Raw genomic sequence first — 21125 nt, forward strand, 5'->3', positions numbered from 1 at the left:
TACTGTAATGTGTTGTTAGCAGGATGTCCAAGTAATTTGCTGAATAGGCTCCAGCTGATCCAGAATGCAGCAGCACGAGTACTGACAGGAATTAGCAGGAGAGACCACGTCTCTCCAGTGTTAGCGTCGCTCCATTGGCTACCTGTAAAATTCAGAATTCAATTTAAAATTTTATTACTTGCATATAAAGCCCAAAACGGCTTAGCTCCGCAGTATTTACAAGATTTGATAGTGCCTTATGTTCCTGGCCGAGCTCTCCGCTCTCAGAGTGCAGGTTTACTCGTAGTTCCTAGAGTATCTAAATGTAGATTTGGAGGGCGGGCGTTCTGCTATCAGGCACCACTACTTTGGAACCAACTTCCAATCTGGGTTAAGGAGGCTGACACCACCTCCACCTTTAAAACTAAACTTAAAACCTTTCTGTTTAGTAAAGCCTATAGTTAGTGTTTAGTAAACCTCTAGCTGGTGTTGGTAAATCTCTAGGTAGTGTAAACTCTAGTGTGTTAGAGTCAGTAGTCATAGTCGCAGCTATAGAACAAAACTATAATAGTTAGTCTCAAATATAGCTTCGCGGTAGATATGCTGCTATAGGCTTATGCTGCAGGGGGGCACCGACATGATCCGCTGGGCGGTGCCTCTCACCCTTCTTCTCCTCTCCTTTTCCCTGCCTCTCTTCTCCATTACCATTTTTATTTATTATAAATATCTCATAGCTATCATTTTTGTCCATCGTTCCTGTAGTTTCTTGTGCTGGCCCCCCCTTTTTTCTCTTTTGTGTATGTTTGCAGGCCGGAGCCTCAGGAGCTGCGTTCTGGCCTGTGTTCCCGGCCCTCCCCCCCCTCTGGTCATCCCATTGCTTCTTCCACCTGCCTACGTGGATGTCTGCTGTTGCTGCTTCCGCCTGCCTGCACCCCCCCCCCCCCCCCTCTGGTCATCCCGCTACTCCTTCCACGTGACTGTTGTGTGCTGCTGACGCCCCCCCCCCCCTCTGGTCATCCCGCTGCTGCTTCCACATGACTGTTGTGTGCTGCTGACGCCCCCCCCCCCCACCTCTGGTCATCCCGCTGCTGCTTCCACCTGCCTGCTGTGTGCTGTTGCCGTCCCTGACTCCCCCAGTCTGGCCTTCGGCAGGAGGGTCCCCCCTTATGAGCCTGGTCCTGCTCAAGGTTTCTTCCCTCCTAAAGGGGAGTTTTTCCTTGCCACTGTTTGGCTTAAGGCTTTTCTCCCACTAGGGGAGTTTTTACCTGCCATTGTTTATATAATAATTGCTCGGGGGCTTATGTTTATGTTTATGTTTATGTTCATGTTCTGGATCTCTGGAAAGCGTCTAGAGACAACATCTGTTGTATTAGACGCTATATAAATAAAATTGAATTGAATTGAATTGAATTGAATTGAAAGATGAAGCGTCGTCCTAGTCTGAGGTCAACAGCGCTCTGGATCAGGTTTTCATCCAAGATGTCTCTGTACATGGCTGCATTCATCTTTCCCTCAATCCTGACTAGTCGCCCAGGTCCTGCTGATGAAGAACACCCCCACAGCATGATGCTGCCACCACCATGCTTCACTGTAGGGATGGTGTTCTCCAGGTGATGAGCGGTGCCTGGTCTCCTCCAAACACCACGCGTGGAATTCATGCCAAATAGTTCAATCTTTGTCTCATCAGACCAGAGGATTTTTTTTCTCATGGTCTGAGAGTCCTCCAGGTGCCTTTTGGCAAACTCCAGTCGGGCTGCCATGTGCTTTTTAGTAAGGAGGGGCTTGCGCCTGGCCACTCTACCATACAAGCCTGATTGGTGGATTGCTGCAGAGATGGTTGTCCTTCTTGAAGTTTCTCCTCTCTCCACAGAGGAACGCTGGAGTTCTGACAGCGTGACCGTCGGGTCCTTGGTCACCTCTCTGACTAAGGCCCTTCTCCCCCGATTGCTCAGCTTAAGCTGCGGCCAGCTCTAGTGAGATTCCTGGTGGTTCCAAACTTCTTCCATTTAAGGATGATGCAGGCCACAGTGCTCACTGGGACCTTCAAAGCAGCAGACATTTTTCTGTACCCTTCCCCAGATTTGTGCCTCGAAACAATCCTGTTTGGGAGGTCTGAAGACAATTCTTTTGACTTCATGTTTGGTTTGTGTTGCAACATGCACTGCCAACTGTGAGAGCTTATATAGACAGGTGTGTGTCTTTCCAAATCAAGTCCAATCAACTGAATTCACCACAGGTGGACTCCGATTAAGCTGTAGAAACAACTTGAGAGAGATCCGTGGAAACAGAATGAACCAGAGCTCAATTTTGAGCTTCATGGCAAACGTTCTGAATACTGCATTTACTTGTGATTACTCTATTGTTGCTTTGTTTTAATTTATTTGCCGTTAATCTGTTCTGATCACAGTATTGGTCTGATCACTGTACTATTGATTAGCGTCTTTCCTGTTTGTTATGAAACAAGCAGCATACAGCTCATTTTGTGCTGATGAAGCTGCTAAACTTTCCCCTGACAGCTCTGTCTGCTGTCTGAGGGACTGCAGTGCTGGATCCATGCAGATAATCATTTTGCTTTGGTATGTACTTTTGAGCCGATGCTGTGCACATTTCTACCTCTTGGTGATGTAAACATCACTACAGGGGGAGCTGTGGTGTAATGAGTGAAAAGATGGACTTAATAAGACGTGCCAGAGCCGTGGACAGAGCCTGTGACAGGCTGCAGCTGACGGAGGAATACCCTCATACATATTTCATCAGTTAATATTAGTGCATGTGCCGCATGTGCACATGTGGTCAGAACTTGCACCAATACTGGGACCGGTGTCATATTAAAAACCCACTCCATGTGCACGTTTCTGGGATAAAAACTGGGGTTAGGAGCGCAGGTTCTGCACATATGATCAGATGAAAATGTTTTTCCTTCTCCTGCAGGACGACTTTGGATCTGCTGAAGCTCCCAGCGCGTCTGTGCCAGCCTGAACCCACTGACTCGCCAGACTCAGATCTGCCTGGCAAATACGTCTTGTTGCTATAGAAACAGGACCAATAAGGAGGTGTATTATTCATGTCCACAACACGACACGCCGCCATCGGCAAACACAAAGACATGCGCCTCATGAAAGGCTGGCGGGGCTGGAGCTGGCAGCTCCTCTCTGAGAGTCTGAACAGGCCCGGGTGAATGAACGCGTGTGAGGGGAATGTTTTCATTTCACCTCCTTGTAAAAGGTCCGACGGGCCTCTTCAAGATGCAGCACGAGTGTTGAACAGATCAGAAAACCAAGTGCACGTTTCTGATGGAAAAGAGATGAATACAAGATGGACATGACACACAAAAGCAAAATGTGACATTAAAACGTCTCTGGGATCGATCGGGCAAAATCTGAGGGTTGTTTTCAAAACTGGATCAGCAGCCGAGGGCAAAAACCAAGCCTGTCCGACCCGCCGAGGACGGGGGAAGCAACCTTCCTTCAGTGGCCAGAAGACTGCTGATGAAGCTCATGAAAGCAGAAAAGTTTACAGCTTCAAGAACAGCACATAAAACATCCTGGTGGGTCCCCTGCTGGTTCTGGGACGCAGCGTCCCACTACTACAGCAAAACATGAGCATTTCTTACCACATCACACCGGTCATGAAATCACTACACTGGCTTCCAGTGAGTCAAAGGACAGAGTTTAAAATCTTACTGCTGGTCTACAAAGACGTGAATGGTCTTGGACCAAAATACATGGTGGATCTGTTAGTTCCTATGAAGCTCCCCGACCCCTGAGGTTCATCTGGATCTGTTAGTTCCTATGAAGCTCCCAGACCCCTGAGGTTCATCTGGATCTGTTAGTTCCTATGAAGCTCCCAGACCCCTGAGGTTCATCTGGATCTGTTAGTTCCTATGAAGCTCCCAGACCCCTGAGCTTCATCTGGATCTGGTTTGTTGTGGTTCCAGAACCAGAACCAAGCAAGGTTCAGCAGCGTTCAGTTATTCTGCTCCTCACCGGTGGAACAAACTTCCTGTAGACCTGAGGTCTGCTCCAACTGTAGATCCTTTAAATCAGGATAAAAACATTACTGTTTAATTAAATACTTACCTGTTGTACTCTACTGCCCTTACTTTTAACAACTTGTCATTTTTATTATTTTACCTCTTTTCTTATCATTTTATTTGATTTTATTTGTTGTTTAAGCGTACTCTTAAATTAAATACTTTTTGAAAACCGCGCAATGTTATGGATAAGTCCTGAAAGCAGGCATTGTGACGTAGAATTGTCAAATTGGTTTGATTCACCGTACGAATTGTTACAGATTACTTTTGTAATCCTGTATTTGACCTGGTCTTTGTACGTTTTGACCGTATAGAAACGTAATTCTTGCCATTGTAAGAATGAGATGTACCTGCTGGATCTACTGCCCTTACTTTTTAACAACTTGTGCTTTTTATTATTTTACCTCTTTTCTTATCATTTTATTTCATTTTATTTGTTATTTACTGTTTAATTGTGTCTTGCCGCTTTTAATGTTGATGTAAAGCACTTTGAATTACCTTGTGTTGAATTGTGCTGTACAGATAAACTTGCCTTGCCGTTCTTACAGGACACTCGTCCAATAATACTCGTCCTAATCATTACCGCGTCACATAAATAATAATAATAATTAATTCTATTTATGGGGAGGCCATGGAGGAGGACTTTCGGTCGACCTCGAGGAAATTCTGGAGGACCGTTCGGCGCCTCAGAAGAGGGAAGCAGTACTCTGCCGGCACCGTTTATGGTCTGGGTTGGGAGCTGTTGACCTCGACTGGAGACATCTTCGGACGGTGGAAGGAATACTTTGAGGATCTCCTCAACCCGACTGACATGCCTTCCACTGAGGAAGCAGAGAGTGGGGACTCTGGGGCGTGCTCATCCATCACCCAAGCCGAGGTCACTGAGGTGGTTCATAAGCTCCTCAGTGGGGTGGATGAGATTCGCCCTGAGTACCTCAAGTCTCTGGATGTCGTAGGGCTGTCTTGGTTGACACGCCTCTGCGACATCACATGGAGGAAGGGGACAGTACCGCTGGGGTGGCAAACCGGGGTGGTGGTCCCTCTGTTTAAAAAGGGGGACTGGAGAGTGTGTTCCAACTACAGGGGGATCACACTTCTCAGCCTCCCGGGGAAAGTCTACGCCAGGGTACTGGAGAGGAGATTACGGCCGATAGTTGAACCTCGGATTCAGGAGGAACAATGCGGTTTTCGTCCCGGTCGCGGAACACTGGACCAGCTCTATACCCTCCGCAGGGTGCTCGAGGGTTCATGGGAATTTGCCCAACCAGTCTACATGTGTTTTGTGGATCTGGAGAAGGCATTTGACCGTGTCCCTCGTGCCATTCTGTGGGGGGTGCTGAGTGAGTATGGAGTCCGGGTCCCTCTACTAAGGGCTGTCTGGTTTCTATATGATCGGAGCAGGAGTTTGGTTCGCATTGCCGGCAGTAAGTCAGACTTGTTCCCGGTGCATGTTGGACTCCGGCAGGGCTGCCCTTTGTCACCGGTCCTGTTCATAATTTTTATGGACAGGATTTCTAGGCGCAGCCAGGGGCCGGAGGGGATCCGGTTTGGGAACCACAGGATTTCGTCTCTGCTTTTTGCGGATGACGTTGTCCTGTTGGCTTCATCGGACCGGGACCTTCAGCATGTGCTGGGGCGGTTTGAGGCCGAGTGCGACGCGGCAGGGATGAGAATCAGCACCTCCAAAACCGAGGCCATGGTTCTCAATCGGGAAAGGGTGGCATGCCTTCTCCGGGTGGGTGGAGAAGTCCTGCCTCAGGTGGAGGAGTTCAAGTATCTCGGGGTCTTGTTCACGAGTGAGGGAACGATGGAGCGTGAGATTGACAGACGGATCGGTGCAGCGTCCGCACTAATCCTAACCCTAACCCTAACTAGTATGTGATGGGTTAACTAGTCGATGGTGGATTAACTAGTCGGTGGTGGGTTAATTAGACTGTGATGGGTTAACTAATATGTGATGGGTTAATTAGTCTGTGGTGGGTTAATTATTATGTAATGGGTTAACTAGTATGTGATGGGTTAATTAGTCTGTGATGCGTTAATTAGTCTGTGATGTCTTAACTAGTATGTGATGGGTTAACTAGTCTGTGATGCATTAACTAGCCTGTGATGGGTTAATTATTATGTGGAGCGTTAACTAGTATGTGACGGGTTAACTAGTCGGTAGTGCTTTAACTAGTCAGTGATGGGTTAATTTATCTGTGGTGGGTTAACTAGTCTGTGATGGGTTAACTAGTCGGTGGTGGGTTAATTAGACTGTGATGGGTTAACTAATATGTGATGGGTTAATTAGTCTTTGGTGGGTTAATTATTATGTAATGGGTTAACTAGTATGTGATGGGTTAATTAGTCTGTGATGCGTTAATTAGTCTGTGATGCCTTAACTAGTCTGTGATGGGTTAACTAGTCGGTGGTGGGTTAACTAGTCAGTCGTGGGTTCATTATTCTGTGGTGGGTTAATTATTATGTGGTGCGTTAACTAGTATGTGATGGGTTAACTAGTCGGTAGTGCTTTAACTAGTCGGTGATAGCTGAATTTATCTGTGGTGGGTTAACTGGTCTGTGGTGGGGTAACTAGTCTGTGGTGGGTTAACTAGTCAGTGATGGGTTAATTATTATGTGGTGGGTTAACTAGTCTGTGATGGGTTAACTAGTCGGTTATGCGTTAACTAGTATGTGATGGTTTAACTAGTCTGTGATGGTTTAACTAGTCTGTGATGGTTTAACTATTCTTTGGTGGGTCAACTAGTCTGTGATGGGTTAACTAGTCAGTGATGGGTTAACTAGTCAGTGATGGGTTAACTAGTCGATGGTGGATTAACTAGTCTGTGATGGGTTAACTAGCCTGTGATGGTTTAACTAGTCAGTGATGGGTTAACTAGTCGATGGTGGATTAACTAGTCAGTGATGGGTTAACTAGTCTGTGATGGGTTAACTAGTCAGTGATGGGTTAACTAGTCAGTGATGGGTTAACTAGTCGATGGTGGATTAACTAGTCTGTGATGGGTTAACTAGTCTGTGAGGGTTTAACTAGTCTGTGATGGGTTAACTAGTCAGTGATGGGTTAACTAGTCTGTGATGGGTTAACTAGTCAGTGATGGGTTAACTAGTCGATGGTGGATTCACTAGTCTGTGATGGGTTAACTAGTCAGTGATGGATTAACTAGTCGATGGTGGATTAACTAATATGTGATGGGTTAACTAGTCAGTGATGGGTTAACTAGTCTGTGATGCGTTAACTAGTCTGTGATGGGTTAACTAGTCTGTGATGGGTTAACTAGTCTGTGATGCGTTAACTAGTCTGTGATGCGTTAACTAGTGTTTAAAATGTTTAATGTTAGCGTCGCTCCATTGGCTACCCGTAAAATTCAGAATCCAATTTAAAATTGTATTACTTGCGTATAAAGCCCAAAACAGCTTAGCTCCGCATTATTTGCAAGACCTGATAGTGCCTTATGTTCCTGTCAGAGCTCTCCGTTCTCAGAGTGCAGGTTTACTCGTAGTTCCTAGAGTATCCAAATGTAGATTTGGAGGGCGGGCGTTCTGCTATCAGGCACCATTACTATGGAACCAACTTCCAATCTGGGTTAAGGAGGCCGACACCACCTCCACCTTTAAAACTAAACTTAAAACATTTCTGTTTAGTAAAGCCTATAGTTAGTGTTTAGTAAACCTCTAGCTGGTGTTGGTAAATCTCTAGGTAATGTAAACTCTAGTGTGCCAGAGTCGTTCCTGTAGTGTCTTGTGCTGGCCTCCCCTTCTCCTCCCTTTTCTCTCTTTTGTCCATGTTGCAGCATCCTTTGCCGGACACCGGAACCTGCAGTGTGGGAGTGAGGGGGGCAGGGTAACGGCCCCTTTTGGGCGGGGGAGAAGGTTCGTCCCTCAAGACTCCTCTCCCTGGCCCTGCCCCTTCTCAACCTTTCCCCGACCCTGCACCCCAACCTGAGACTTGATGATTGGGCCGGAGCTTCGGGAGCTGCGTGCTGGCCTGCGGTCTCCACCCCTGGTCATCCCGCTGCTGCTTCCACCTGCCTGCTGTCCCCACCCCCGGTCATCCCGTTGCTGCTTCCACCTGCCTGCTGTGCTGCTGCCGTCCCTGATCCACCAGTCTGGCCCTCGGCAGGAGGGTCCCCCGTTATGATCCTGGTCCTGCTCAAGGTTTCTTCCCTCCTAAAGGGGAGTTTTTCTTGCCACTGTTTGGCTTAAGGTTTTTCTCCCACTATGGGAGTTTTTACCTGCCATTGTTTATGTAATAACTGCTCGGGGGTCATGTTCTGGGTACGGGTCTCTGGAAAGCGTCTAGAGACAACTTTTGTTGTATTAGACGCTATATAAATAAAATTGAATTGAATTGAATTGAATGTGTAAGTAAAATTGTCATGTATGATTGGGGGCGTGGTCTTTTGATTGGCAGCCAACACAGTTAATGGCTCTCTGCCATTGTGTTTGCTACGTAGCACGTAGCGCTGTTTTGAGTTCTGAGCTGTGATTGAAGACAAAACAGTACGCTAACACGTTAGCATCACATTAACATCACGTTAGCAACACGTTAGCGCTGCAGGGGCGGGCCTTCATCAAACATCAATCAATCCAAATTCTGATGCCATTACAAACAACACTGTACACTTTCAACTATAATCCTAGTCATACTCTCTCTCCTGTTTGCTTGCTTGTTGGTCTGATTTGATGCCGCCCCGCCCCCATTCAATCCAAACAAAAAATAAGAGATATAAGCAGTATACTTTGAAATGGTCCCAGCTCCAGTTATTATCTCAGAGGTTAGCAGTAGTGGCTCCAAAAGCCCCGTTCACAACCTCTGTGGTGATGTCACAGGGGGGGGCTTTCCAGTTCTTCCTATACAGTTTGTCCTGAGGACTAGATTCAATTCAATTCAATTTTATTTATATAGCGTCTAATACAACAGATGTTGTCTCTAGACGCTTTCCAGAGATCCAGAACATGAACATGAACATAAACATAAACAAGATCTTGAAAAAGGTGCAAAAGGTCTGCGATTTAATTTCATACGACACTGAATTTATTCACAAATATCTCTCCCAACGGGACTTTCAGAGTCCTAAATTTATCTCTTTCTTAAGGCAAGGCAAGTTTATTTGTACAGCACAATTCAACACAAGGTAATTAAAAGTGCTTTACATCAACATTTAAAAGCGGCAAGACACAATTAAACAGTAAATAACAAATAAAATGATAAGAAAAGAGGTAAAATAATAAAAAGCACAAGTTGTTAAATAGTAAGGGCAGTAGAGTCCAGCAGGTACATCTCATTCTTACAATGGCAAGAATTACGTTTCTATACGGTCAAAATGTACAAAGATTTGATGTCAAAATACAGTATCAAATACAGTATTACAAAAGTAGTCTGTAACAATTCATACGGTGAATTAAACCTTTCTTAAAGCACCAAGCCTGCAAATGCATTCATGATCATTTCAGTGGCGCACGGTCTGACAGCAAAGTTTCTTTTTTAAATCCTCCCGTGTTGTTTCCTAGAGCCGGGCGAGCGGAGGCGTTGCACACGCACACGAAGGATGGTCCATGTCGTTTACTCAGAAACGACACACGACCTTGTGAAAAGGACACCCGCTCAGTCAGCACCTCGAGTCGGCCGGCCATGTAGGGCGGCGGGGCTGGGGACTCGCTGGCAGCTCTTACGTAAGCTCCGACGGGGGAGGACGGGGGGACAGGCACATGGGGGATGGGCACTCCGCCCTGCTGCAATGTAAAGCAGCGAAGCACATGCCCAGATCCAGAAAAAGCTTCCCAGAGTTACGCAACATGAAGGACGGCAGCAGCGCTGCACAGCCCCCTCTGTCACACGGCAGGCTGCTCCTCCTCCCGCTCACATCCACTAGAAAGCTCTCAGGAAGATTAAATAAAAATCTTTGAAAGCAGCTAAAGGCCTCGGAGGTCATTTCCTCGTGTTTTCTTTCCACCCGTTTATTCCAGTTCCTCGGCCACAGAGGGAACTGACAAACAGCCGGGCACCTGCAGAAAAGATAGCAATCTCAGCGACAACAAGAGCTAAAGAGGATGAATTATAACAGCCAGATGTCAAATAATGCCGTAGCCACAATGGCAGGAAGCCGCGCAGTGAGACATTAAAACAACAGCGATACACAAGCAGAGTTTTATCTGGCCGGCGTGAGCGCAGCGCCGAGGAAGTGCTGGGGCTCAGATAAGACTGAGCGACCTTCGTGGAGCTGGACCGCTGCTCCGGGTCCCTTTGTGCTGTCAATGAACCGTTTTCACGCTTTTATCAATTTAACGACCCCAGCTGCTCTGATTTCAGCTCATTTAGTCCCCGACAGCAAAACAGAAACAGTTGGAACAATATAAATAATACAAAACGTATTTCATGTTTTTTTTTGTCTCATTAACTTCATTACTGTGAAGCAAATTTCCCCTCCGCGGGATAATAAAATGAAATTGAATTACATTCATTATTTTACCGCTGTCTTAGCATTTCACTGCTGCAACACATTTGAGGCAGTTTAGTGCCAACAAGGAGGTGAATAAAACACATGTACAGCAGTTTAGGTTTAGGAACAACGTTTCAAAGAAAGAGCAGAAAGTATATTTGTGTTTGGGTGTCTACAAAGCTGGACACTAGTGACCTCTGAACCCTCAGACCAGGGTTACCATGGAAACCTTTGTCAACACTACAGCATGCAGCAACAGTCAGCAACAATAGCTAAGCTTTACTGTGATAAACTGAGACCGATGTTCCGCTTGTCTAAAGGTGGTGTCAACATCTCTGGACTCTGGTGTATGTATATATCTAGATATGTGTATGTTTAATTGTTTCATTGTTTCATTAGGATCCCCATTAGCTACAGCAGGACTGCAGCTATTCTTCCTGGGGTCCGCCAACATTTAAAAATAATACAGTACTAAAACATAACATAATAACCTCAGAAAAGGAATGGATAGTAAATGTTACCGATTTAAATTGTACTTAATTTGTAGATGAAACATGAATTTTAAACATTAAAGATACACACAATTATCGACTTGAACTTGCATTATTTACCATTATAGTAGTCAGATTACACTGTATATGGGCATCACTGAAATGGCTTAGACCTAATGCTTAATCAATCACAATGATATGCAAATATTATTCAAAAGCCACTAATGCCATATATTTATTCCAACAAGGCCATTTTAAACACAATACTGTAATGAAATACGGACACACATGCAGATGCACCAAAACATTAAATCAAATGTAAAACAGAAATAGTTTACAAAACTGTTCATTAACAAGAGGAAGAACTGGTGATCACCAGATTCTGTCACCTTGGTGCAACGGAGTCTCAATGATCCGAGACCTGGCGAGACAGAGAGACCGAGATGAGACCAAGACCACAATCCATACTGGTCTGGAGGCCACGACCGGTATCCAGAACTACACGTCTAACCTGTGGGTATGTGTATATGTCTATATGTTTATGTGTGTACATGTATATGTCTATATGTTAAATGTGTACCTATGGGTATATGTATATATGTTTATATGCGTACATGTATATGTCTATATGTGTACATATGGGTATGTGTATATGTATACAGGACTGTCTCAGAAAATTAGAATATTGTGATTTTCTGTAATGCAATTACAAAAACAAAAATGTCATACATTCTGGATTCATTACAAATCAACTGAAATATTGCAAGCCTTTAATTATTTTAATATTGCTGATCATGGCTTACAGCTTAAGAAAACTCAAATATCCTATCTCAAAAAATTAGAATATTCTGGGAATCTTAATCTTAAACTGTAAACCATAATCAGCAATATTAAAATAATAAAAGGCTTGCAATATTTCAGTTGATTTGTAATGAATCCAGAATGTATGACATTTTTGTTTTTTTAATTGCATTACAGAAAATAAAGAACTTTATCACAATATTCTAATTTTCTGAGACAGTCCTGTATGCTTTAACACGTGTAAAAATATGAGTAAGAACGATGGTAATGAATATGATACAGGGGTGAGTATAAATAAACATGGTCAGTAATGTATAGATGAATATAGGGGCTCAGGGTAAATAGTGTTTATATACAGTGGCATATAACAGCACATGGTAATAATAACTCAGGTATCTGCTATATTATACTCACATATACGACAATATATATTTAAACTGTGTAAAATTATTACTATTCATTTGTGTAACTTCTAAATACGTCAAGATTTTTGATATCAAATAACGAGAGTCAAGTTCAGGACTGCTGCTCCTACCAAGCAAAAAGTGTGGGAAAAGCTTTACAGCCTTCCTGAGCTTAAATGATGTTGACATTAAATAAAGAAAGAAATATTTGCTTCAGTCTGCAAAGAAATAAAAGTCAAAGTTATTGTGAGAGTCTTTGTCTTTTCCTTCAGTTTTCTGATTTGGGGTTACCAAACTAAAAACACCTTCTGGACACGAGTCTGTGCCCCAAACGGCCAACACAAACCCACTTTCTGCACATTGGAAAGACCAAGACTGGATGTGAAACGGAGACGTGTCAACACATCGTGACGCAAGACACTCAGTAAAAACAACATTATTTGTTTGAAAACAGCGTTTCTGGCAAATTCCTGTTTGCTTTTCACACACCACACCCCGACCCAAAGGTTCAAGCGCTGGTCTCAGTTTTTATCTGATCAGCTTCATGACGACGTTTCCAAAACAAAAAGAGAGACTAAAGAGAGGTTGTTGATCCTGGTAATTATTCAGCGGAAGAGAAGCTCACCAGCAACGGCTCTAACGTGTCCTTTCATGGCTGCGTTGACTAACAACAGCTTCTCACATCTTCTGGTGGCCCACAGTTACTGGGAATTATGGGATGGCTGGTATTTGTGCGGTGGGTAGAGGTGTGACGGTACACAAAAATCTCGGTTCGGTACGTACCTCGGTTTGGAGGTCACGGTTCGGTTCATTTTCGGTACAGTAAGAAAACAAAATGGAAAATATAAACGTGCTAGTTGTTTATTACACACACACAAAATAACATAGGCTCTACGTGTGCCGGCGCTAGGACCCCGCGGATGCATGGTGTGTCGTCGGGCTGTGTTTTCCTTCATGCTTCCCTGCAGCGTCACATGCAAACACAAACACACGTACCTGCAGAAACATTTCTTTATATAATGTTGTCTGTCGCCCGCAATATTTTTTTCTTTTTTTGGCCGGCGCCATAGTTGGCTAGCTACAAACTCTATACATCACATAATGTATAATAATATGCCCTCAGCAGCGGTACTCGCGTCGTCAAAGGCTGATTTATGGTGCCGCGTTACACCAACGCAGAGCCTACGGCGTAGGGTACGCAGCGAGCGGCCGTACGGTGCACGTCACTGCGTACCCTACGGCGTAGGCTCTACATCGATTTAACGCCGAACAATAATTCAGGCTTTACTAGGCAACGAAGCAGGTTGACTCACGTTGCAGAACAGCGCTGCAGAGGCGCTCATAAACGTAAATGATCATTGTTTTTTTTTTTTAGGCCTGGCGGGGGGTCTCATGGTAGGGGAAACACTGGACTTGTCACAATTATGTGCTTAGCTCTTTAGTTCTTCATTAGTTAGTGCTTTTTTCTTTAATATTAATACTTTCTCGGTGTGAGCGCAACTGCAGCAGCGCTCTGCTCCACAACGTGCGGTCCTCTACTTAATATGTCCGTGTGGAAACTCGTTCGGTACGCCTCCGTTCCGAACCGAACACGCTATACCGAACGGTTCAATACAAATACATATACTGTTACACCCCTAGCGGTGGGTCATATCACCTTGGACACAGAGGTTTTAGAAGCTGTGAACTGAAAACGTAATCAACATTCACCAAAACACATGACCCTGATCATTTCCTGACCTTTGAGTCATCATCAGCTGGAACTGCTCAGAGCTGAATCAGCACATTTCAAACCTTCCAGCTCTTAGTCAGTCAATAAAACTTCCCCAAAGTTCCCCAAAGGTCCCCAAAATCCAGGAAACAGTTTCTTCACTGCGGGGGCAGTAGTTCAGGTGGTAGAGCGGGTCGTCCAATGATCGGAAGGTCGGCGGTTCGGTTGCATTGAAATCACTTCCCCACTGGACCAGCCCCCTTACTGGCACTGAGTTGCAAAACATCAGCAAAAACAGCTGCAACTAGTGGAGAAGACGGGATAACAACCGATTATCGGCTTAAATTAAAGGCAGTTGGACTTGACAGTGACCCGTACAGTTACCCCAAGAACCAGTGGTCCATGGACATTAATATTTGGTACAGTTACCAAGAACCAGTGGTCCATGGACATTAATATTTGTTACAGTTACCAAGAACCAGTGGTCCATGGACATTCATATTTGGTACAGTTACCCCAAGAACCAGTGGTCCATGGACATTAATATTTGGTACAGTTACCAAGAACCAGTGGTCCATGGACATTAATATTTGGTACAGTTACCAAGAACCAGTGGTCCATGGACATTAATATTTGGTACAGTTACCAAGAACCAGTGGTCCATGGACATTAATATTTGGTACAGTTACCAAGAACCAGTGGTCCATGGACATTAATATTTGGTACAGTTACCCCAAGAACCAGTGGTCCATGGACATTAATATTTGGTACAGTTACCCCAAGAACCAGTGGTCCATGGACATTAATATTTGGTACAGTTACCAAGAACCAGTGGGCCATGGACATTAATATTTGGTACAATTACCAAGAACCAGTGGTCCATGGACATTAATATTTGGTACAGTTACCAAGAACCAGTGGTCCATGGACATTAATATTTGGTACAGTTACCAAGAACCAGTGGTCCATGGACATTAATATTTGGTACAGTTACCAAGAACCAGTGGTCCATGGACATTAATATTTGGTACAGTTACCAAGAACCAGTGGTCCATGGACATTAATATTTGGCCACAAATCCAGTTTCCTGATATTTATATGTACTTAATTTCTACGCCGGGGAAATACACGAAGCAAAGCTTGAAGATACAAAAGTCTTGACGCTTGGTCCGACTTCAAGGCAGGATTTGTTGTAGAAATTAAAGTGATGAGGACACCGAACTTTATGATTTGACCGTTTAACGTTAGCTACCCAAAAATCCAACATTACCTGATACAAAATGGCAACCACAAATCCACGTTTTGGTGTCTGGAATCCAGTTGTTTCTGTGAATTGCAGCGATCCATTTGTCTCTCTTTAGTTTATTTTTCCTCAGTCTGTAAAACGATAACTCCGATTTCTTGCTAAATCTATGAGTACAGTCAATCGCACAACAGTCACAACAACTCTTTCCCATTTCAGATGTTTTCCTGTTGCTCAAACTGAAAGTTTACGCTGACACTCATTCTTTCTGACACTCAGTCTTTCTGACACTCGGTGGGCGTAACCCGCTGTGAAGTCGCATCTCTGACGTCATGCGCATCCTCTCTATTCGGAGAAGGTCTTGCATATTTCAGCAAGACGATGCTGAACCACATACTGAATCTATGCCAGCAGCGTGGCTCCACAGCAGAGGAGTCCTGGTACTGAACTGGCATGCCAGCAGTCCCGAACCTTCACCAGGTGGAAACATCTGGAACAAAGGAGCTCCAGGACTGGAGCAGGTCCGGCCCTATACGGCACCGGACCAGGTCAACTTCCAAAAATTCCATCAACAGTTCTGGATGTTGTCAGACGAAAAACAGCATATGTGCAGGGTAGAAACGGTCAAACGCCTCACTTGAGAAGTTTGACATGTTTTCTGGGTTCTATTGTGGATAAAATAACTGTTTTTTATAGTATAGCAGTGTTCTTTTAACTGTGAGATTCAGATCTGCAGACGACTTTCTCGTCTAAGTCACTCAGAGATGAGTCAACAAGAAGCCTGATTTCTACAGACACGATGGGAACAAGCAGAGTAAATAAAAGCTTGTGGTTCCTAAATGAATGATGCTTTTGATTGTTTACTGTCCAAATAGAGCCGGACCAGGATCCGTCCATGACCCGGCATGTTTATATAATGTCCAGTCATTTGAGCGTCCAGGATTAGACAAGAGTGTAGATTTAAAGTGGACTAAAACATGCAGATGGAGTCGTCTGTGACTTCTGAACCTGATTACCCAGAAGCAGCAGCTCAATCAGGCTAGATTATCTGAGTATTCCTGAGGGGTGGATTCCCTCCAGACTACCAAGCGGTGACAGCAGCATTGGAACCCACCTCTGACACATAATCTGCTGCGTTGGGTTGTTTTATTTCTGCCTGAATGAGGCTCGCTGGCAGCGACACACCCAGGTCTCACATGTGACAGATCTGTTTTATACGGAGCTAAAAGGTTCACGTTGATTTGGTTCTGACCATCGGTTCACCTACTTACATAACAGATTCACAAGTTCTGACCAGAAGGATTGATATCCAGTTATATGTGTGTGTGCTCTAACTCGTCTAACAATCAGGCTTTGTCCTTTAAGAGGCTTTTATTTTGGAGAACACGGTTATGATGTTGAAACCTCTGATTGAGTTTGTTTACATGGGAAGTTTAATTCCTCTTTAATTCAGAATTAAAATTAAATCTGATTTAAAATGAGTAAAAATGACCATGTAAACACATAATTCCGATTTAAAATGGCCATTCTGAATTAAACTTAATTCCGAAGTAAGTGTCTGGTTTATTCTGATTTTAAATCCGAATAGAATAATTCTGTGATCATGTATACACTCATTCCTCTTTAAATTAATTCTGGACTTTCTTTCTGCTCGTTCCCTCGCCCGTCTGTCTCCATGACGCTTATATTCCACGCTGGGCTATATATTGCACGCTTTTCCTAACAAAGTTTCAAGATGGCAGCACGCAGTAAATGCTGGTCAAGAGCAGAGACCATTTATTTAATAAATAGAAATCATTAAAAGAACAGATGGAAACAGGAAACATATAAATTATGAGCTTTTCAAAGTTGTAGCGGCTAAGTTTGTTTTTCTTCCCGGTAGAGGTAACTTCTGGTCCGCCCCCCTGCTGAATGCAGGCATTGTGACGTAGAAATGTCAAATTGGTCTGATTCACCGCACGAGTCGGCACATATTACTTTTGTAATACTGTATTTGACCCGGTCTTTGTACGTTTTGACCGTATAGAAACATAATTCTTGCCATTTTAAGAATGAGATGTACCTGCTGTATTCTACTGCCCTTACTTTTTAACAACTTGTGCTTTTTATTATTTTACCTCTTTTTTATCATTTTATTTCATTTTATTTGTTATTTACTGTTTAATTGTGTCTTGCTGCTTTTAATGTTGGTGTAAAGCACTTTGAATTACCTTGTGTTGAATTGTGCTATACAAATAGACTTGCCTTGCCTACGAATGCGAAGGGGAACGGGTCAGTGGGAGAACAGCTCACCAGATCCCTGTGTAGAACCCAGTTGGCATGGAGGTAATGGATCCCGTCCAGGATCTGATACAGGAGAGACTTCACCATCCCTCGGGGCAGCTGCATGGGCTTCTTGTTGGCCTTGGAGGCGCGGTGGAACTTGATGATGTGCTGTGGAGCAAGCAGAACTTCTGGTTGGACTTATGCATCACAGATCTACAGGACTTACCAGAAAACATCACCTCTGACTCCGGGGGTTCCCCAGAGCTGCGAGCGCCTCACGGGAAACGACAAGCGATCACAGGGATTCACAGGAAAACCTGTCAAAGCTGGAGTTAACCTGCTAAGCTGGAGGACAGCCGACGGCAGGGAACTTGAAAAAGCACCTTTCAGAATAATTTTCTGTACATTTCGTGCATTCCTCCATCCCCAGCCCAAATCATTTACAGAGCCGTTGGAATGATCCAAGAACTACTAGAGCCACATCCAGCCTTAAAAAGTTTGTTTAATAAGAAGTTAGCTCAGAGAAGAAGTCTTTTAAAGTCCTAGGTGCGTTTTTACCTGCATTTATGCCTTTTCCCGACAAAATGTTTCTACTGCTACGTATTTTCAGGCTTTTAACTCGGGCGGCATTCAAGCTGTGTAAATAAAAAATAGAAAAGTAGCCGGCCCGATCTTTCTACTCTGAACTCTGCAGCGAGCACATTTGTGTATTTATACGCAGCATTTAGACCGTATCATTATCATTCCTTCTGTTTCACAGCTTTATCCTGCTGCTTCAGCAATAACACACTAATATGTGTTGGGTGTGTTGGATGTGTTGGATGTGTTGGGTGTGTTGGATGTGTTGGGTGGGTAGGGTGTGTTGGATGTGTTGGGTGTGTTGGGTGTGTTGGGCGTGTTGGGTGTGTTGGATGTGTTGGGTCTTTTGTATGTGTTGGGTGTGTTGAGTGTGTTGGATGTGTTGGGTGTGTAGGGTGTGTTGGATGTGTTGGGTGTGTTGGGTGTGTTGGATGTGTTGGATGTGTTGGGTCTTTTGTATGTGTTGGGTGTGTTGAGTGTGTTGGATGTGTTGGGTGTGTTGGATGTCTTGGATGTGTTGGATGTGTTGGGTGTGTTGGGGGTGTGTTGGGTCTGTTGGGTGTGTTGGATATGTAGGGTGTGTTGGGCATGTTGGATGTGTTGGGTTTGTTGGATGAGTTGTGTGTGTTGGGGTTGTGTAGGGTGTGTTGGATGTGTTGGGGGTGTTGGATGTGTTGGGTGTGTTGGATGTGTTGGGTGTGTTGGGGTTGTGTAGGGTGTGTTGGATGTGTTGGGTTTTTTGGATGTGTTGGGTGTGTTGAGTGTGTTGGATGTGTTGGGTGTGTTGGATGTCTTGGATGTGTTGGATGTGTTGGGTGTGTTGGGGGTGTGTTGGGTCTGTTGGGTGTGTTGGATATGTAGGGTGTGTTGGGCGTGTTGGATGTGTTGGGTTTGTTGGATGAGTTGGGGGTGTGTTGGGTGAGTTGGGGGTGTGTTGGGTGAGTTGGGGTTGTGTTGGGCGAGTTGGGGGTGTGTTGAATGTTTTGGTCGTGTTGGGTGAGTTGGGGTTCTGTTGGGTGAGTTGGGGTTGTGTTGGGTGAGTTGGGGGTGTGTTGGGTGAGTTGGGGTTGTATTGGGTGAGTTGGGGTTGTGTTGGGTGAGTTGGGGGTGTGTTGGGTGAGTTGGGGGTGTGTTGGGTGAGTTGGGGTTGTGTTGGGTGAGTTGGGGGTGTGTTGGGTGAGTTGGGGTTGTGTTGGGTGAGTTGGGGGTGTGTTGGGTGAGTTGGGGTTGTGTTGGGTGAGTTGGGGTTGTGTTGGGTGAGTTGAGGGTGTATTGGGTGAGTTGGGGTTGTGTTGGGTGAGTTGGGGTTGTGTTGGGTGAGTTGGGGGTGTGTTGGGTGAGTTGGGGGTGTGTTGGGTGAGTTGGGCGAGTTGGGGGTGAGTTGGGTGAGTTGAATGTTTTGGTCGTGTTGGGTGAGTTGGGGGTGTGTTGGGTGAGTTGGGGTTGTGTTGGGTGAGTTGGGGTTGTGTTGGGTGAGTTGAGGGTGTATTGGGTGAGTTGGGGTTGTGTTGGGTGAGTTGGGGTTGTGTTGGGTGAGTTGGGGGTGTTTTGGGTGAATGGGGTTGTGTTGGGTGAGTTGGGGGTGTGTTGGGTGAGTTGGGCGAGTTGGGGGTGAGTTGGGTGAGTTGAATGTTTTGGTCGTGTTGGGTGAGTTGGGGGTGTGTTGGGTGTGTTGGGCGAGTTGGGGGTGTGTTGGGTGAGTTGAATGTTTTGGTCGTGTTGGGTGAGTTGGGTGAGTTGGTTGAACGTTGATTTAATGATCTCTGCATGACCTGAAGTTCAGACGTTTGTCTGAAGGTGCAGACGCTCGTCTGTGTAACGACGGCAGGGACTGACGGAGGGACTGACGGAGGGACTGACGGAGGGACTGACGGAGGGACTGACGGAGGGACTGACAGAGGGACTGACGGGGGGACTGACGGAGGGACTGATGGAGGGACTGATGGAGGGACTGACGGAAGGACTGACGGAAGGACTGACGGAGGGACTGACGGAGGGACTGACGGAGGGACTGACGGAGGGACTGACGGGGGGACTGATGGAGGGACTGATGGAGGGACTGACGGAAGGACTGACGGAGGGACTGACGGAGGGACTGACAGAGGGACTGACGGGGGGACTGACGGAGGGACTGATGGAGGGACTGATGGAGGGACTGACGGAAGGACTGACGGAAGGACTGACGGAGGGACTGACGGAGGGATCCACCAGCGTGTCTGATGGAGGGACTGACGGAGGGACTGACGGAGGGATCCACCAGCGTGTCTGATGGAGGACTCACCCACAGGTCGTGTTCCGCGTAGTCGAAGAGCAGCCAGACCTTCCTGTCACTGTGAGACAGGAACACCTTCTGAAGTGCGATCACGTTCGGGTGCTTCAGTTCTCGCAACAGCTGGAAGACACGACAGAAACGCGTAAATGCTTATTCACAGGACACTCGTCTAAGTCACTTTCATGTGAACGTCCATTCCCACAAACATCTTCTGTGATGGATCTGTGATGGTGTCCATGCCAGACGCCTTTGAGCCCAGAGACCTCGCCTCTGAGCCCAGAGATGTCGCCTCTACAAAGGGTCTCCATGTGACTTTGTTTTTCATGCACAGTAAAGTTGAAGAGTCATTTGTGGATGTAGCCGTGTGGCGTACTCCCTAACAAAGGCTGATCTACGTCAGCTGATGAACGGCGGTTCTTGATGCAGACCCGTCTGGGAGACCCGTGATCGCAGGACTCTGGCCTGGACCTGCTCCCATATTCTTTACACGCTGACATTCCCCCAGATTCTCTGGTGCTTTAATTATATTCTGCACCGCAGAAGGACAAAGACGTAAAACTCTTCCAGTTGTTCTGTGATGAATGTTTTTTTTTACCATTTCCACACCTTCTTTCCATCTTTGCTCCTCAGACTCGACTTCGACTCTGCTTATGTATCACCCCATCACTATAATAATGAAATAACACCTACATGTCCTTCTGTCACGTCCTACCTAGCACGTAGCTGCACTGAATGGATGTGTTTGGGGGAGTTGGAGGATGTTTGTTACCAAATGAAACGCAGCTGATGAGAGAAGCCATGACAGAGTTTGGGTTTGTGCTGTGATCTACACATCACTGTATTTTTAGATGACTTTTTCGACACTGGCTCAGCCCTTCCTGGTCTGGGAGTTCATACTGACCAA

At 45.4% G+C, this 21125-nt stretch overlaps 1 protein-coding gene across 3 annotated transcripts in view; it reads right to left on the minus strand.

Moving 5' to 3' along the window:
• cdk19 (cyclin dependent kinase 19) overlaps positions 1-21125 on the minus strand; it is a 109108-nt gene that overhangs the window by 47694 nt on the left and 40289 nt on the right. For all 3 annotated transcript variants that reach the window (XM_061746545.1, XM_061746544.1, XM_061746543.1), the window contains exons 3-4: positions 20231-20341; positions 17398-17538 (exon numbers count right to left, since the gene is read on the minus strand). In XM_061746545.1, coding sequence (XP_061602529.1) covers positions 17398-17538; positions 20231-20341 — 252 coding nt within the window. The remainder of the gene's footprint in view (positions 1-17397; positions 17539-20230; positions 20342-21125) is intronic.

Source organism: Cololabis saira, chromosome 18, assembly GCF_033807715.1.
Source record: "Cololabis saira isolate AMF1-May2022 chromosome 18, fColSai1.1, whole genome shotgun sequence".
NCBI lineage: Eukaryota > Metazoa > Chordata > Actinopteri > Beloniformes > Belonidae > Cololabis > Cololabis saira.